Genomic DNA, 16,023 nt, shown 5'->3' with positions numbered 1-16,023 from the left:
TATATATTATTATGTCGACTCAAAATTGTCTGACAATTATTGAGGTAAGTACCTTGGTATAAGAATGAAATATTCATTGCATTTGCAACTTTATATCGACCGTTGATAGGCGAATTGCCTTACAGCCCATTTTCAGTACGCGATCCCAATCTTAATCTTCAATCCGATTTTGAGAATGAACCAATCAAAATAACTCATTTGTAATAATGTCAAAAAAAAAAAATGTTTGGTCTATTTTTGTGATAGATCGTAAAGAGCGATTAGGATAGGTTTTAAAATGGCGGTTATGCGACATTACTTGCGACATTGAGTTTTATACATATTTGGAATCAGCACATTTATCTTTGTTTTTTGTACTAAGTCTAAATTTTTCGTAAAAATGTTGCTTAACCACCGTTTTCAGTAATCGATACCAATCGCTTTTTTGATATATCTCAAAATGGACCAATCAGAACAAGTATTTTGTGGACATGTTTACCTATGAATTAATGATTGGTTCATTTTAGGAAACGGATTGATATTGGGATTGTTTATTGAAAACTGATTTGAAGCTACATTTATTTTGGGCACGCCACGATAGCGGCGGTAAGTCCCCTCTTCGAGGTGTGGCTGACGAGACGTCACGGCGTCCTCTCATTCCGGACGACGCAGGTACTGACCGGTCACGGCTGCTTCGGCAGGTACCTGTATCGGATCCGGGTGGAGGATACGCCCGCGTGTTTTTACTGTGCGGATCGGCCGGAGGACACGGTGGAGCATACGGTGGAGGTGTGCCCAGCTTGGGCTGAGCCCCGCCGTGTTCTCTCAACGGCCATCGGTGGCGGAGACCTCTCGCGTCGGGGCCTGGTAGAAGCCATGCTCCGGGGCGAGAGAGAGTGGGACGCAGTCACCTCCTTCTGCGAGGACGTGATGCTCGCAAAGGAGGTGGCGGAGCGGATACGGCGCCAAAGCGCCCAACGTCCCATCCGCCACGGCAGACGCACAAGACGCGGGCGTCGAACGTCTGCTGAGGATCGTCGGCCTCCGTAGGCGCGGACCGTCGGGTGACGAGCATTGGGTAGCCCGTCGCCCGAAACACCCCAACGGCCCGTGTGTTCGGCGCGTAGTGTTCCACGCGCGCCTCGAAGAGCAGTGTCAGAGTAATTTGCGGGGCCCTTTAGGGCCGGTGCCTGCCTAGGTCTCAATGCCACCGGATCTTGGACCTAGGCACATAGGCAAAGGATGGGAACACCGTAGGTTCTTAGTCGGTAAAAGTCTGACACGCCCTCCCGCCCATCCCAAGGCGGGAGATAGTCAACTGACGATTTACCTACGTAAAAAAAAAAAAAAAAAAAAGCTACATTTATTTGTGTCATAGATTTTTTTTATTTGGTAATTGGAATCAAGAATTTCATCTTCGTTTTTTTTAACCTAGTCTCAATTTTGCCGCTTAAGTTATTTAGCGTGCCGACCGTCGATCATTATGATAAAGTATATCACACTTTATTTAATAAGGCGTGGTACATAACATATTTAAGTATCACTACTTGTACTAAAGGAAGCAATGTAAATATAACACTAAATGCTACATTACTATTAAAGAAAATGCGTATTAGTTCTTAGTTAAGTGTTTAAATGAGTATTTCCCAAAAGAAATGTACGTAACGATATAATTGTTAAGAAATTTTATTACATTTTATTCTGTCTCATCTGTAATGATTTATTATGTTTAGGCGAATGTTAGGTATTGAAATAAAAATATTTTTTGTATATTATGGCTGTGACAATCTCCCCCGTGACCATGAAGGCCGCAGTCTTCGAAAAGTCGGAAGAAAATTGCAATATAAAAACCACGATAAAATAAAAAAAAAATCTATATCTCGTCTGTTCTTTTCTTGTTTTTATTAACAACAATGAACGAATGTATAAAGAAAAAAGGTAGGTCAGACAAAAAAGATTATAAAAACTATTTCGTTACATACATCATTTGGGAAATAGTCACGTATTATGGGTAAGGTAGACATAAAGACAACTATCTTCATAATGACATTTACAATTTTATAACTATTTCGAATATTGTACAATATTTTGACATTCGATAACCGACTAATATGCCTATGTGATATTTTATTCAATTTATTTTAAACAGTTCAGAAATATCTTTAAACATCATCATTTTACCATTTATGGAGAAAACTTCCGACATTTCTTTAAAAATATTGTAAGATAGAACGCCGCATACATTTTACACGCACTAGACAATGTTCTATAGGATTTTCTAAATGTTTAACCGCCTATGAAGAATTTTATTATATCATATAATAACAATTAGAATCCTCGTGAAATCTTATGATGATTATTAATATGTATGATTATTTATATTTATTAATGAAGTGTTTATTGATTCTAGAACAATGTTTTTTTATAATGCTTTTTGTAGAATAACGGAGAATATATGGATTTCATTTATGAATGAAGAACTTGACTATATATTTATTTATTTTACATTTATATAACTAATGTGGTTTATCCTAATGTGAATTATTGATTGGATTTCGAACGAAGTATTAAGACGTTTAATAATGTTTATATATTTATCATATATATATTTTTATTATGAAATAATTGTCCCTTAACATAGTGTATGCAATAATGAAGATTTTTGGATTAAATATATGTCTCTATGACCTATATAGAGTAGAAGAATGACATTTCGCTGATTCACTATCACAAGTCCATGTTAATATTTATTAATGTACAAAAAAAATATTTACGCTTTTCATATTAATAAAAATTTTAAAGTAAATAATTCATGATTCCTAATATATTTCATGATTATTGTAAATTATTACTAAAAGGGCTTAAAATCACGGTTAAACGGCCAATTGTCTTAAGCGACATTTCTTTGCGACACCCAGTTTCATACATATTCAAAATGAGCACTTTTCTCTATGTTTTTTGACATAGACAACAATTTTCGAAAAAAAATATCGTTTATAACAATTAGTCTCTCAAACGTCGATATAATTTAATTTGTGCAATAAATATTACATAGAAGCCTGTAATAGTGAACAAGCGACATATTTTATATAACCAACTCGAACCAATAATGAACATTTACGAATGAATATTTAGACATATATACTATATATATTAATACAATACTTACACAGACATCCCAATAGTCTTATACGTGGACAACTGCGATTCCCGCGTAATCGGATAGTTCTTACTCAACAACGCCATCTCTGTTTCAATCTCCTGAACTCTTTCACGCTGGCTCTTGATACATTCGCATATAATTAACACGTATTGTATCAAGCGGGGCGGTTGGTACACATCATCACGCGCGTGCACCTGCGGGGTGGGTTGTTATAATGGTGGTGGCTCGCGGATGCCTTCGCTGTGTCGCGTGCGGCCGGCCATGTCCAGGATAGCTTTGGCCTCAGGGTTCGTGTCCAGGACGCTCACGTCTCGCTCGTCCTGAAAAAAGTATTTTTACAATGAGTTCTAAGATTATATAGAGCGGGCATTGGGAAGATTGTCTTACAAAAATTTTGTGCTTATGGTATGGTTACTCAATAAAACGTGAAATACAAAAACATCAATGTAAAATACTTTATATTTTTCCGTATCGTGATTTACACGTTTTTAATGCGTATATTAAAATGTTCTATAAATATGTTAGTTTGTATTCATATCTAAAGACGCTGTTATCACAGCAATGCTCCGTGCTTAGATAAATAACTTTTATGAATGAGGTTAATTAATAATATACTAAATACAACTTCGCAATCTGATAAAACTATAATATCCAACTTTGCTACCCTAGCTACAATACCACACTAAAAATAACTTATTTATTTATATTCGTCAAACCAACAATGACTACCTAACAATAAAACAATTTGACACCCCACATGTCCTTGCGAGCATCAATTAGTCGTTCTTCGCCTCTCTGTATCCGTCGCTGACCTGCGGCTTGCCGATCATCTGCAGGAAGCTGCGGTCCGACTTGTGCGTGTCCAGCACGCTGCTGCGCGTCGACAGCGACGCCAACTGGGTTGGGATGGGTTAGGATGGGTTAGGATTGTAAAGGAATTGGGACAAGGTGGGTTCCGTTTGCGGCTGTTGCGGAGATTTTAGTTGGTATGCAGTGTGATCGCGGGATGGGAGTATTTAGTTCTCCGGAAAACTTTCAATATCATACGCTAGAGCGAGTTGTTAGTTACTCTTCCGTGAGACAGTGGTGCTGCTTCGAGCACGCGGCTATTCATAATAAATGCTGTCTTTTTTTCATATAAATGAACGAGACGAAAAGCCGCTCGCCTTATGAATTACGACTGTCCTATTTACAAGAAAGCACTGCACTTGCACTGACCATAACACCCTAAGACATCATGTCTAAAGTGAGGTTTAGATTAGGAAAAAAAATTGCAGAATTCAACTTCCGCGAGCGATATTTACCTTGCAAACAATCACAAAAAGCTGACTTCTGGGAATTTTGAAGCTGGCACGACATCCGGCTTATGTATGTATTAGTAGCGAAGGGTGACATTTTCCGAAAGCCAACCCGACACAACATATAGGTCAGGGATAGCAAACATTTAATAGTTAACATGCCATTATTTATACATCAAAATATGGCCTGACATGTGCCACCCAAGACCGGTTTTATCTATCCCAAGTGGCCCTTTTTAGCGACTTTTTTATGACTTAACTATGTTTTTTCTTCGGGGCTCGACCAAGTGACTTCACTGCACTTGATGTTGAGTGAAGTGAAGCCCAAAGAAAAAAAATACGTATACAAAGTTTTCCATATTAGTCGCGTGCCCGAATTATTTTGTCACGTGACACCACTAGCACACGTGCCAGCAAGGGATAATTCACAAGAAATACACACATCATTTTCAGAAAAGTCAGAGGTGTGTGCGCTTGGGATTTGAACCTGCGTACATTCGTCTCGGCAGTCCGTTCCACACCCAACTAGGCCATCGCCGCTTTTTAACGCTTGGAGAAAAATACTGTAATCATTCGTGGTACTTACAGACTCTTTGACGGACAAGGGTTTGTCTCCGACGCCCCAGACCTCGAGGCTGCGGATGCGGAAGGTGGGATCCTTGCTGAGGCGGCGGTAGTTGCGGTAGGTGCTGCACGACTCCGCGGAGGAGCCCTCGCCGAACGGGTCCGCGTTCACCCATATGGCGCCGAAGTTGAACTGACCGCCCATCAACTAAAACGACCAGGAAATATTTGTGATAATGAGTTATAAGGTTTATCGGTGGTAGATCTCTCATATGTGAGAGTCAGCCTGGGTAGGTACCACTGCAATGTCTATTACTGCCGCCAAGCAGCAGTGTAGTCACTGTTGTGTTCCAGTTTGAAGAACATTGTAGCCAGTGTCACTACTGGACATAATGAGACTTAACACACGTCTCAGGATGGCGAGCGCGGTGGAATACTAAACAATATTTTGTAATTCAAGGTGTTGGATGGTGTTTCTCCTGTTTATGGGCGGTCGAATCGCTTACCATCAGGCGAACGGTAACTTTGTCTCGTCATTCAACTAGTTTATATGGACGTTCGTGTCTATAGAATATACGTCAATGGTTGAGACGTGTTGATGGTTTTAGACTGCGCTCATTGACGTATATTCTATAGACACGCACGTCCATATAAACTATTTGTTCAATATCTGAACTAAAATGGCAACCAAAACGTCACTGTTATAAACTATTTATTCACTTGAACAACAAATAATTTTACTTATTTGACTAATATTCTTTATTCACATCCAGGTTTTTTAGACTCGAGTTCTTATATCATGAGCGCCACTCTTACGCATCTGCAAGCTGTCAATATTGACCATACTAAAGTCAGTTTGAATGGATTGCAGTACAATTCAGTTGAACACAGTTAATGTTCAGAACGCCAAATCTAGTACGTAGTATATATATATCGATGGCACACACACTACAATACAGTCCAGTTATGTTATTAAAAAGTTGTTTTAACAGGTCTACTTGAGATTTCACACAAAGCTGATCGATTTATTATTAAGGTTATAGCTTAAGGTCCATTTTTCATACATTTTGTTTCACCTTTAATCTGGGTAACTAAACAAGTATTGACAAGTAAAGAATTTAAATTCACGTCTAGTTAGTGATTAGTTCTCGCAGTTTAAAGAAAAACGTAAAAATAATTAATATGCATGGATATTTCGGCTTTCAAAATTTCGTCAAAATGTATGAAAAATGGACCTTAAGCTATAACCTTAAGCTGGAATCAAAACTATCAACTCACCAGTCCATTAGGCAAGGTCTTTGTGTGATGATTCATGTACTGATAATGGTTGTTGTACGTGGTGGCGGGATATACCCTCATCTTGGGAGCCACGGTGAACAGGAACGACTCGTCGGTGCCGCCGAAGTTAGGCCCCAGGGACCACGATTCGGGCGCGAACCCGCCGAATATGTGCCCCGAGTTGTCCTCGATTATCAATATGGACGGGCCCTGGTCGATTATGCGGCCTGGAAAATTTGTTTAGGGTAAGGTATGTACAGTCAGACACAAAAGAAGTTAAACAAATTCCAAATTTGAAATCGTCTTTAAACCTTTGCGTCGTTATCAATAACCGTTTTTATTATATTTAAAGGGTCGACTTTATTTTATGTAAAGAAAAAATAATATTTCGATTGTAACTAATATGCGGAAGCGTTTTGAAATATTACAATTGTTCAGCTACTTTTCTGGCTGACTGTACAGCATTCAGGAGTAACGTAGCTTCCTAATAGTGAAATATTCACGATCAGTTTAGTACTGCCCGAGATTAGCGCGTTCAAACAAAGAAACTATAGCTTTATAATATACTAGCTTGTGCTCGCGGTTTCACCCGCTTGAATGAGTTTTCCGGGAAAAAACTCACGTTATTTATTTTCCCGGGATAGAAATAAGCCTATAAACTTCCCAGGGTCAACTATCTCTATACGAAACTTCATAAAAATCCATTCAGTGGTTTTTGAGAAAATCGATAACATACAGACAGATAGAAATGGCTCACTATTTTGGTCATAGTGGCTTCCAAATAAAAGGTAAATGTATGCTGTCGCGGACATTTATTTAGAACTATTTAAGACAAACAATCCTTCAGTACATCATCTTTGTCTTACTCCAACGGTTTAGGCAGCGTACGCCAAGACAGCAATTTTTTTCTAACTCACTTGATATGTATCGTTATATTATGACCAAATTATACAAAATCATTATAAATTGTACCCTATATGTTATTATGATGTGTAACCAAAATTACTGTAAAGTTTCATCCCAATCCATTCAGTAGCTTTTTCGTGAAAGAGGAACAAACATACACACATCCATACATCCATCCCTACAAATTTTCGCATTTATTATATAAGTAGGATTAGTAAAGATCTTAGTTTCTTCTCACCTGCCATAGTGGAGAAGGACTCGCCGTGTATGTGGGAAGAGAACAGGAACCGCCACTTGTGCTGGTGCTTCTGCGGGATGTGGCTATTCAGCCACACGATGTGAGACAGATCGATGAACGCCGGGTAGTCCGGCATCGGGTCCAGACCTGGGCCAAGAGTTGGTTATACAAGATGCTCGAGATGAATGCATCGGTGGTCGTATTGCGGTGTACGATACCGCTCAAGGTCCCGGGCTTGAATCCCGGGGCGGGTAAAGTAAAATAGAAATTTAAAAAAATGCCATAAATACTATTTTAAGATGCCTAAGTGAACTTAATTGACAGATAAATTAATACAATATAAAAAATAGCGACATACATTTTTTTAAATGACATTTTTTGCTCTTCCCTAATACCTTGGGGCGGAAAATTTTCGTTCCGCCCAACAACACACGCTACATCACTCAGTTAGAAATTAATTCTTCTTCACTTTCTATCATATTAATCTCCAATACAATGGCACACGTACCCTCAGGTATGGGCAGGAGCGACGGCGCCATGGGGGGCAGCGGCGTCGGGCTCTCGTCCCCCTGCTTCTTGTTGATGCCGTACAGGTTCACGAACACCAGCTCCGCCAGCTGCTTCAGCAGGATGTTCATTTGTAACCTGACAATATAAAGAATAGTAATGATGAGTGTACCATAGATAGAACCACAGTCTTAAGACGTGAGATGACCATAGTCTCAAAATACAAGAAAATAAAAACCTATGTGTTCAGTTTTTTTTAATAGACATCCTTGCAGTCACCGGTGGAGCTTCGAACGGTTTACTGGTTTTTTCCGGCTTAACGACTGCAGGGGCCTAGGGTCAGAAGGGGAAATGGGATTAGTGGGAAGGGATGGGATGGTGGGAAGGACTAATAATTGTTTTATACTGACGTATAGGTACGCCGCTATAGAGTAGCAGATGGTTGCGTTCCTCGTTAGGGGAGAAGATCTCCATGTCGCGTCTGACCGTCCGCGGACCCTCGAACGGATATCATTCCGAGCGGGTGTGCTGCGCAAATTCTTCTACAGAGACCCAGGTTTGTCTATTGTTATCTAGTGTTACTATAGGCCATAGGGCATTATTTCCTAATTATCATTATCACTGACAGATGAGCGGTTAGTTCATCTAGTGGTCTACTTCATCTTGTATTTTCAATGATGATGAGATGGTTATTATACCGGCATACTTTGGAATTGACAATTTATGAGCTACGTCGACGTTATTTTAACAATCTTAGAAGCATGTCTTTCGTTGTTCGACATTGTATTTGGATTGACCGGCACACACCATCAGGACGTTAATTTTTTTTTGTGTCCATTATGAATACCTACCTCTTACATAATAAATATGTTTATAGACAGCGGTCCCACCATCAAGCCACTCGGTCACACGTGCCGTGGTGTCGCTTACCATCTGGAGAGCTGTTGCGCGGTGCAGTGGTGCTGGGGGGTGTCGGCGTCGCCGAGGGTGGCGGCGACGGCCTCGCCGAGCGCCTGCACGTGCGACTCGGTCACACGCCAGGGCCGTGGTGTCCCTTACCATCTGGAGAGCTGTTGCGCGGTGCAGTGGTGCTGGGGGGTGTCGGCGTCGCCGAGGGTGGCGGCGACGGCCTCGCCGAGCGCCTGCACGTGCGACTCGGTCACACGCCAGGGCCGTGGTGTCCCTTACCATCTGGAGAGCTGTTGCGCGGTGCAGTGGTGCTGGGGGGTGTCGGCGTCGCCGAGGGTGGCGGCGACGGCCTCGCCGAGCGCCTGCACGTGCGACTCGGTCACACGCCAGGGCCGTGGTGTCCCTTACCATCTGGAGAGCTGTTGCGCGGTGCAGTGGTGCTGGGGGGTGTCGGCGTCGCCGAGGGTGGCGGCGACGGCCTCGCCGAGCGCCTGCACGTGCGACTCGGTCACACGCCAGGGCCGTGGTGTCCCTTACCATCTGGAGAGCTGTTGCGCGGTGCAGTGGTGCTGGGGGGTGTCGGCGTCGCCGAGGGTGGCGGCGACGGCCTCGCCGAGCGCCTGCACGTGCGACTCGGTCACACGCCAGGGCCGTGGTGTCCCTTACCATCTGGAGAGCTGTTGCGCGGTGCAGTGGTGCTGGGGGGTGTCGGCGTCGCCGAGGGTGGCGGCGACGGCCTCGCCGAGCGCCTGCACGTGCGACTCGGTCACACGCCAGGGCCGTGGTGTCCCTTACCATCTGGAGAGCTGTTGCGCGGTGCAGTGGTGCTGGGGGGTGTCGGCGTCGCCGAGGGTGGCGGCGACGGCCTCGCCGAGCGCCTGCACGTGCGACTCGGTCACACGCCAGGGCCGTGGTGTCCCTTACCATCTGGAGAGCTGTTGCGCGGTGCAGTGGTGCTGGGGGGTGTCGGCGTCGCCGAGGGTGGCGGCGACGGCCTCGCCGAGCGCCTGCACGTGCGACTCGGTCACACGCCAGGGCCGTGGTGTCCCTTACCATCTGGAGAGCTGTTGCGCGGTGCAGTGGTGCTGGGGGGTGTCGGCGTCGCCGAGGGTGGCGGCGACGGCCTCGCCGAGCGCCTGCACGTGCGAGGCGCGGCCGCGGAACCCTTTGCTCATCCACGTCTGCGCCCGCTTCGACGTCGAAGCCTTCAGCATTTTTATGTACGTCGATGCTATGCTCTCGCAGTACTGTCGAAGGAGTATATTAAAATGGATGGTTACTTAATTTAATGCAATGTTTTTTTAAGTTAATAATGCACTTACTGAAAACTAATATTATAAGAGCTAAGTTTAAAAATGTTTGAATGTTTATTAAAATTAAACGCAGAAACAACTGAATGGATTTGGACAAAATTTGGGACACGGATAGATCATGCCCTGGATTAAAACATAGGATATTTTTTATGCCGGTAATTTGTTGAGCGGAATTTGATGATAGAATAAGAAATAAAGGAATAACATATTAATGATTTTTTAGATAGATATCGCTGGTGTGTTACAGCAAAATTTATAAACATAGTTACCTCTCTTAATAGCTGGTAAGGAAGTTCCACCTCCTCGTTGTAGTCCTTGCCGAGGCTGTTGTACGTGACCATCATCCTTTCGTCCACTGTACCTGTAACACAATAAGGTTCAAAATAAAGTAGATGAGAGAAGATGTGAAAGGATATATCAATTTCTAAAAATTTGTCATAAACCAGATATTTTACTGGCGGTTTTGCCCGCATGCTTTTTTAATATACTTGAGCACAGAAAGTGACTCCACTGCATATAATGATAAGTGGAGTTGCATAGATGGACAAATAAAGCATCGGTTGACGAGAGAATATCCATCGCCAGTCGACACGAATACGCCGGTTCGAAACTGCAAACTACAAAGTGATAAGAAATCAGAAAAGCAAAACCGGGATTTTTAGTCAAAATATTCGTTATTTGTCGATGTTTTTTGGCACAATGTTGGCAGAGTTTAATACGAGCATGTGGTCACTTATTGAATGAATGAATGAATGAATTGAATGAATTAAATGAATGAATAGAATGAATGAATTGAATGAATGAATAGAATGAATGAATTGAATGAATGAATGAATTGAATGAATTAATATATGATCATTTATTAACGAAATATAAAAATTAGCCTATTTAACAAATCTCACCTCTCACATTATACACATACAGCTCTGCAAATCGATTGAAGTCCACTGTAGGTAATTTCTGCTGGCCCGAGCCGAACAGAAAGTTGGTCAGGTACTGCGCCAGTCGAGGGTCTATCTGCGGACCCCAGAATTTCTGAAAACGTAGCGTAGAAACTATTTAGTTGAAGAAGAATGGATTTATTTTACCTTCTATAAAATTAGTTTTTTTACTCAGTATCAACCCGGAGTTTGGAATCAGTGGCCCCGATATAGCCATAGGCTCCCCCTATTACGTCATGGAAATACTCATTGCGAAAAGTGGGACACTTTCTGCCTACCTCTTGTAATAAAGACGCTATGTGTTTAACAAAGCCCGACACATCGCTCGTCTTTTATTACTACAATTGAACTTAGAACATCACAAGATTCACAATCTACGTACTCCGTTCACTTAGGCAAAACTAATTTATCGAAATACTAGTACAGTGAAAACCGGTTATAGGGACATTGAAGGGACCACCGGATCTGGGCGCTATATCCGATAGTCGTTATGAACGATACTATTTTTATATGTATTTATTTAAGGGACCTTACTATTTAGTCGTTATAACCGATGCGTCGCTATAACCGGAGTCGTTATAACCGGTTTCCACTGTATTTCGTCGTGGCATGTCCAAACTAACTGTACCCCCTATAAAGCATTTTCAAGACTATAAAATAGCGTATACGCTTATCCAAGACATAGCCTATCTTCTATAAGAATTATTCTGACATAATCACAACGGTAATACGGTTCAAAATCGCGTAACCACACTACGTGGTTTTAGGCCCTTTATCCGTAGTATGAAACACAAGTGTTTACCACACGCTTACACAAACTACAACTCAATCTGAAATATCCCGGCGTCGAACGTAGGAAACACGCCGCACGGATTTGTAAAATTAATTATTTTATTAATTAAGTTCGGTTGAAAAACTCACAGATATATATATTCGTTGCTTTATTTTTATCATTAAGTATATTATATATTTTACATTTATACGAGCAAGGCAACCTGACCTGATGGTAAGTGGAGTGGGGTTCAATAGAATATCGACTGACGAGAGATGATTACCCCACGACAGTCGACACAATAGAGGACCGGCCTATGTTTGATTTTGTACATAATTCTACATGTAATGGTTAATAATACAAAAAAGAAACCCTCCTGCGAAAACTGCATTAAAATTGGTTAAAAAATGTTAAAAATCAAATATTACTATGTGCCGAAGTGGACGCGAAGTGGGGATATCGCTTCATCTCTTTCTTTCGCACGCGTCGTAATGCCCGATGACGTCACACGTGGGTATTGCGCCTCTTTTCTGTTTTTCATTACTTACCCCTTCTACCGAAATTGAAAGACTTATAACTTGTTGATTTTTTACCGGATTTAAATAATTCTTTCTGTGTTATAATTTATATTATGTAAATATTTGATAATAATAAAGAACAAAAATGAGTCCGGTCCCCTATTATGCCATTGGAACCGGATAAACACAGGCTGATCCCGAAACGCGACACTTACGTGGGCCACTATGGCGTGTTCTAACTTGTGTACGGTGATCACTATCCGAGCGGACATAAAACTACCAACAAATATATTAAGAACCTCTTTTTTTGATAGAATAAACGCAAATACCAGCGCCCAATAGACATCTCACCGGTCAGCGTAAATCACTAGTTATTAAGTCCTCTATCTCTCTTGTCTCTGACTGATATATATCAATATCCCTTCGAAAATATTAAGTAAATTTGTTTAAAGTTACATTATATAATAATAATATCAGCCCTGTATTATATACTGTCCCACTGTTAGGCACGGGCCTCCTCTACTACTGAGAGGGATTAGACCTTAGTCCACCACGCTGGCCTAGTGCGGATGCGGACTTCACAAACCCTCGAAATTCCTATAGAGAATTACTCAGGTATGCAGGTTTCCTCACGATGTTTTCCTTCACCGTTAAAACAAGCGATAATTCACAAAAAATACACGCATAATTTTTACCGAAAATTCAGAGGTGTGTTGCCCTTGGGATTTCAACCTGCGGACATTCGTCTCGGCATCCGTTCCACAACCAACTAGGCTATCGCCGCTTTTTTTAGTTAAGTTTCATTAATTGCTTTATTAATAACATTTTTAATAGTAGGTTAAAACCAGACCATACTCCTAAATCCGTCCCGTTCTATTTAAACACTTGCAGCGCGCGTGTTTTACCGGCAGTTCCGGTAATAACACAATATTGGCATTACCGCTTATTTTAATTGTTCTCGCCTCGTGTTTATTTATGTACCGTTTACGATTCTTGGAGAAAATTACGCGCAACGAGAAGTACATTCTGTTTATGTTTGAAAATATTTTGGGGAATATTGATATTTCTATTAAACTAATTCTCTTTTGTTAAACGTATTTTTCATCATTGAAGATCATGATGTAATTTGGCGCCTGCGTAGATTATACCCTGGATTAACACACAGGCTACTTTTTATCCCGTTAATTTGCTCCCGAGGGAAATAATAATATAGTCAGATTTTTTAAATAGATGAGATTGTTATCGTTTGTAGTGAAAGGCTTCAAACGCAGGTGAAGCCGCGAGTAATACCTATTTTAGGTTCAACAAAATCATAGATTATATCAGTTCACATAATGATCACTGAACGTACTGTGAAATACAATATCTGCCTACCCTCTCCAAGATCAATACGCTACAACCCTTCAAAAAACAAATGAGTTCACAACTATTAATATTTCCATAGCATAACCCGAGCTTATGAAGAGGCTGTAAACCATTCAAGTATATTCTATAGACGCGATCGTCCATATAAACTATTTGTTCAAAATCTGAAATAAAATGGCAACCAAAACGTCACTGTTATAACCTAATTATTCATTTGAACAAATAATTTTACTTATTTGATTAATATTTTATATTCAAATACTGGTTTACACTTAGACTCGAGTTGTTATATCATGAGCGCCACTCTTACACAACTACAAGCTGTCAATATTGACCATACTAAAGTCAGTTTGAATGGATTGCAGTTCAATTCAGTGGAACACTGAATGTTCGGAACGCCAAATCTGCTTCGTAGTACATATATATATCGGTGGATTCAACTGTTCTGCAATCCATAAACCTGAGTAGTATAATTTCAATATTGACAGCTTGTGGTTGTGTACGGAGTGGCGCTCATTATATAAGGACATGAATAAATAAAAATAATTTTAACAAAAAATTAAACCGCCTTCAAAAACCACTCAAAACCAAAAAATAATTTCACATAACAGGTATATATTGGATACAAATTTTGGAGTCGGTGCCTAATTAAAATTGCTACAACCACAAGCTGTCAATATAGACCATACTAAAGCCAGTTTGAATGGATTGCAGTTCAATTCAGTTGAACACAGTGGATATTCGGAACGCCAAATCTAGTACGCAGTACATACATATCGATGCTGTAAACTGTATATCGTTCATTTTCATACAATATTTACGTCGGTTGCATGGTTTTCTTCATCGCCAATGTATTGTAGTAGATCAGGGTGTATGGTTTTGGTTCGGGGCCAGTAAAAACGCGTATTCAAGAGCGGTAGCGATAGCGGAATTTATAGACTGTTTTTTGAATTTTACTCCATGTTTTTTATTTGACATTTTAAATATGGTATAAAATCATATGTATTAATATTGTCAATTATTTTTTATTCACTCATTTATTCTATAGTATAATCGACACAATGAACAGACCAGCTCGACAGAGGTAATACCACTCTCCTAAGTGAAATGATGGTAAATGATAGATCACGGGTACTTTTCATGATTGAGAATCCTAGAGAATCCACCCCCCCCCCCCTCCTCTCGTTATCGTGAAACGATGATGAACTTGTATGCAATATATCTTATCATTCGCAAAACATCAATTCACTTTTATCCGCAGACCACTTATCTGAACAATTTGTTCGAGTTGATGATTCATACATTATCAAGATGTCAACATCTTTTAATAGTATTATGAATGCAGATTATGTCAGAAGTCATTGACTGTAATCATCGCTAATGTTATTAATGTGGAAGTGTCTGTCTGTTATACTTTTACGGATAAATTACTTAACCGATTTTGATAAATTTGGGTAAAGAGGAAGCTTGAAAAGAAAGAAAGGTCACAAGATCTTTTGTTTGTACTTTTCACAATTTTAAGCAGTTGATTGAAGTCGCGAATAATAAGTAATTATGTTCGAATTTATATCTGAATTATAAACTTATTGGTTTAAACTACGTATTAGAGTACGATGCGACTCCCATACGCATGCGAAAATATTCCTAAAATATTCCTTAATTAAAGATAAACAATCGAATTATTTGATATCACCTGCCGCGTTGTTTGCTTTCACAGTTAAATCAAGCTATAATCAACAAATGTAACTACTAAACATAATGAGACTTAACTGAATACCAAACAATTTGTAATTCAAGGTTTTGAATGGTGTTTCTACTGTTCATGAGCGGTCGTATCGCTTACCATCAGGCGAACAGCAAGCTCGTCTCTTCATTCAAGGAGCAATAAAAAAAAACTATTATCAAAGTCATAAAAATACCTAAACTATTTCACCATAATGTGTGTGTTTTTGACATAAATTACTTGAATTTTATAACCTATTCAAATAATTAATATTAAAAACCAAATGGCTGCTTAGGTTAAGAATATACCTTTCCTTGAATTATTTAATGTTTTAGATTTTAGTATTTATGGTCACAATAAAATAAATACACAAGTTTTGAAGTTAGGTTTCGAACGTACGCATTTCAGCAGTCCGTTCCGTCCAAGTACGCCATCGCTCGACGATCGGGTCATTGACTATGTGATGTAATTTGTACGTCGTCTTGACGGAAAAGTTTGCGCAACACAGCGTCATTATCACGAGGTTCGATTCTCAAGGGAAAACGGTAT

General features: G+C 40.4%; 1 protein-coding gene across 5 annotated transcripts in view; it reads right to left on the bottom strand.

The window, feature by feature from the left end:
- Positions 1 to 1,345: 1,345 nt before the first annotated feature.
- The window catches only part of LOC115452189 (MTOR-associated protein MEAK7), a 30,191-nt gene continuing 15,513 nt past the window's right edge, over positions 1,346 to 16,023 (bottom strand). For 2 of the 5 annotated variants that reach the window (XM_037442892.1, XM_037442897.1), the window contains exons 3-10: positions 11,058 to 11,190; positions 10,425 to 10,516; positions 9,896 to 10,089; positions 7,935 to 8,071; positions 7,427 to 7,573; positions 6,283 to 6,509; positions 5,027 to 5,212; positions 1,346 to 3,462 (exon numbers count right to left, since the gene is read on the bottom strand). In XM_037442892.1, coding sequence (XP_037298789.1) covers positions 3,352 to 3,462; positions 5,027 to 5,212; positions 6,283 to 6,509; positions 7,427 to 7,573; positions 7,935 to 8,071; positions 9,896 to 10,089; positions 10,425 to 10,516; positions 11,058 to 11,190 — 1,227 coding nt within the window. In that variant the 3' untranslated portion in view covers positions 1,346 to 3,351. Of the gene's footprint in view, positions 3,463 to 3,544; positions 4,039 to 5,026; positions 5,213 to 6,282; positions 6,510 to 7,426; positions 7,574 to 7,934; positions 8,072 to 9,895; positions 10,090 to 10,424; positions 10,517 to 11,057; positions 11,191 to 16,023 lie in introns of those variants that run through there. The other 3 variants (XM_037442894.1, XM_037442890.1, XM_037442887.1) reach the window with 3 other exon arrangements.

The sequence above is a fragment of the Manduca sexta genome, chromosome 4, assembly GCF_014839805.1.
Source record: "Manduca sexta isolate Smith_Timp_Sample1 chromosome 4, JHU_Msex_v1.0, whole genome shotgun sequence".
In the NCBI taxonomy this organism is placed as follows: domain Eukaryota; kingdom Metazoa; phylum Arthropoda; class Insecta; order Lepidoptera; family Sphingidae; genus Manduca; species Manduca sexta.
This window is presented reverse-complemented; position numbering and strand designations above follow the sequence as displayed.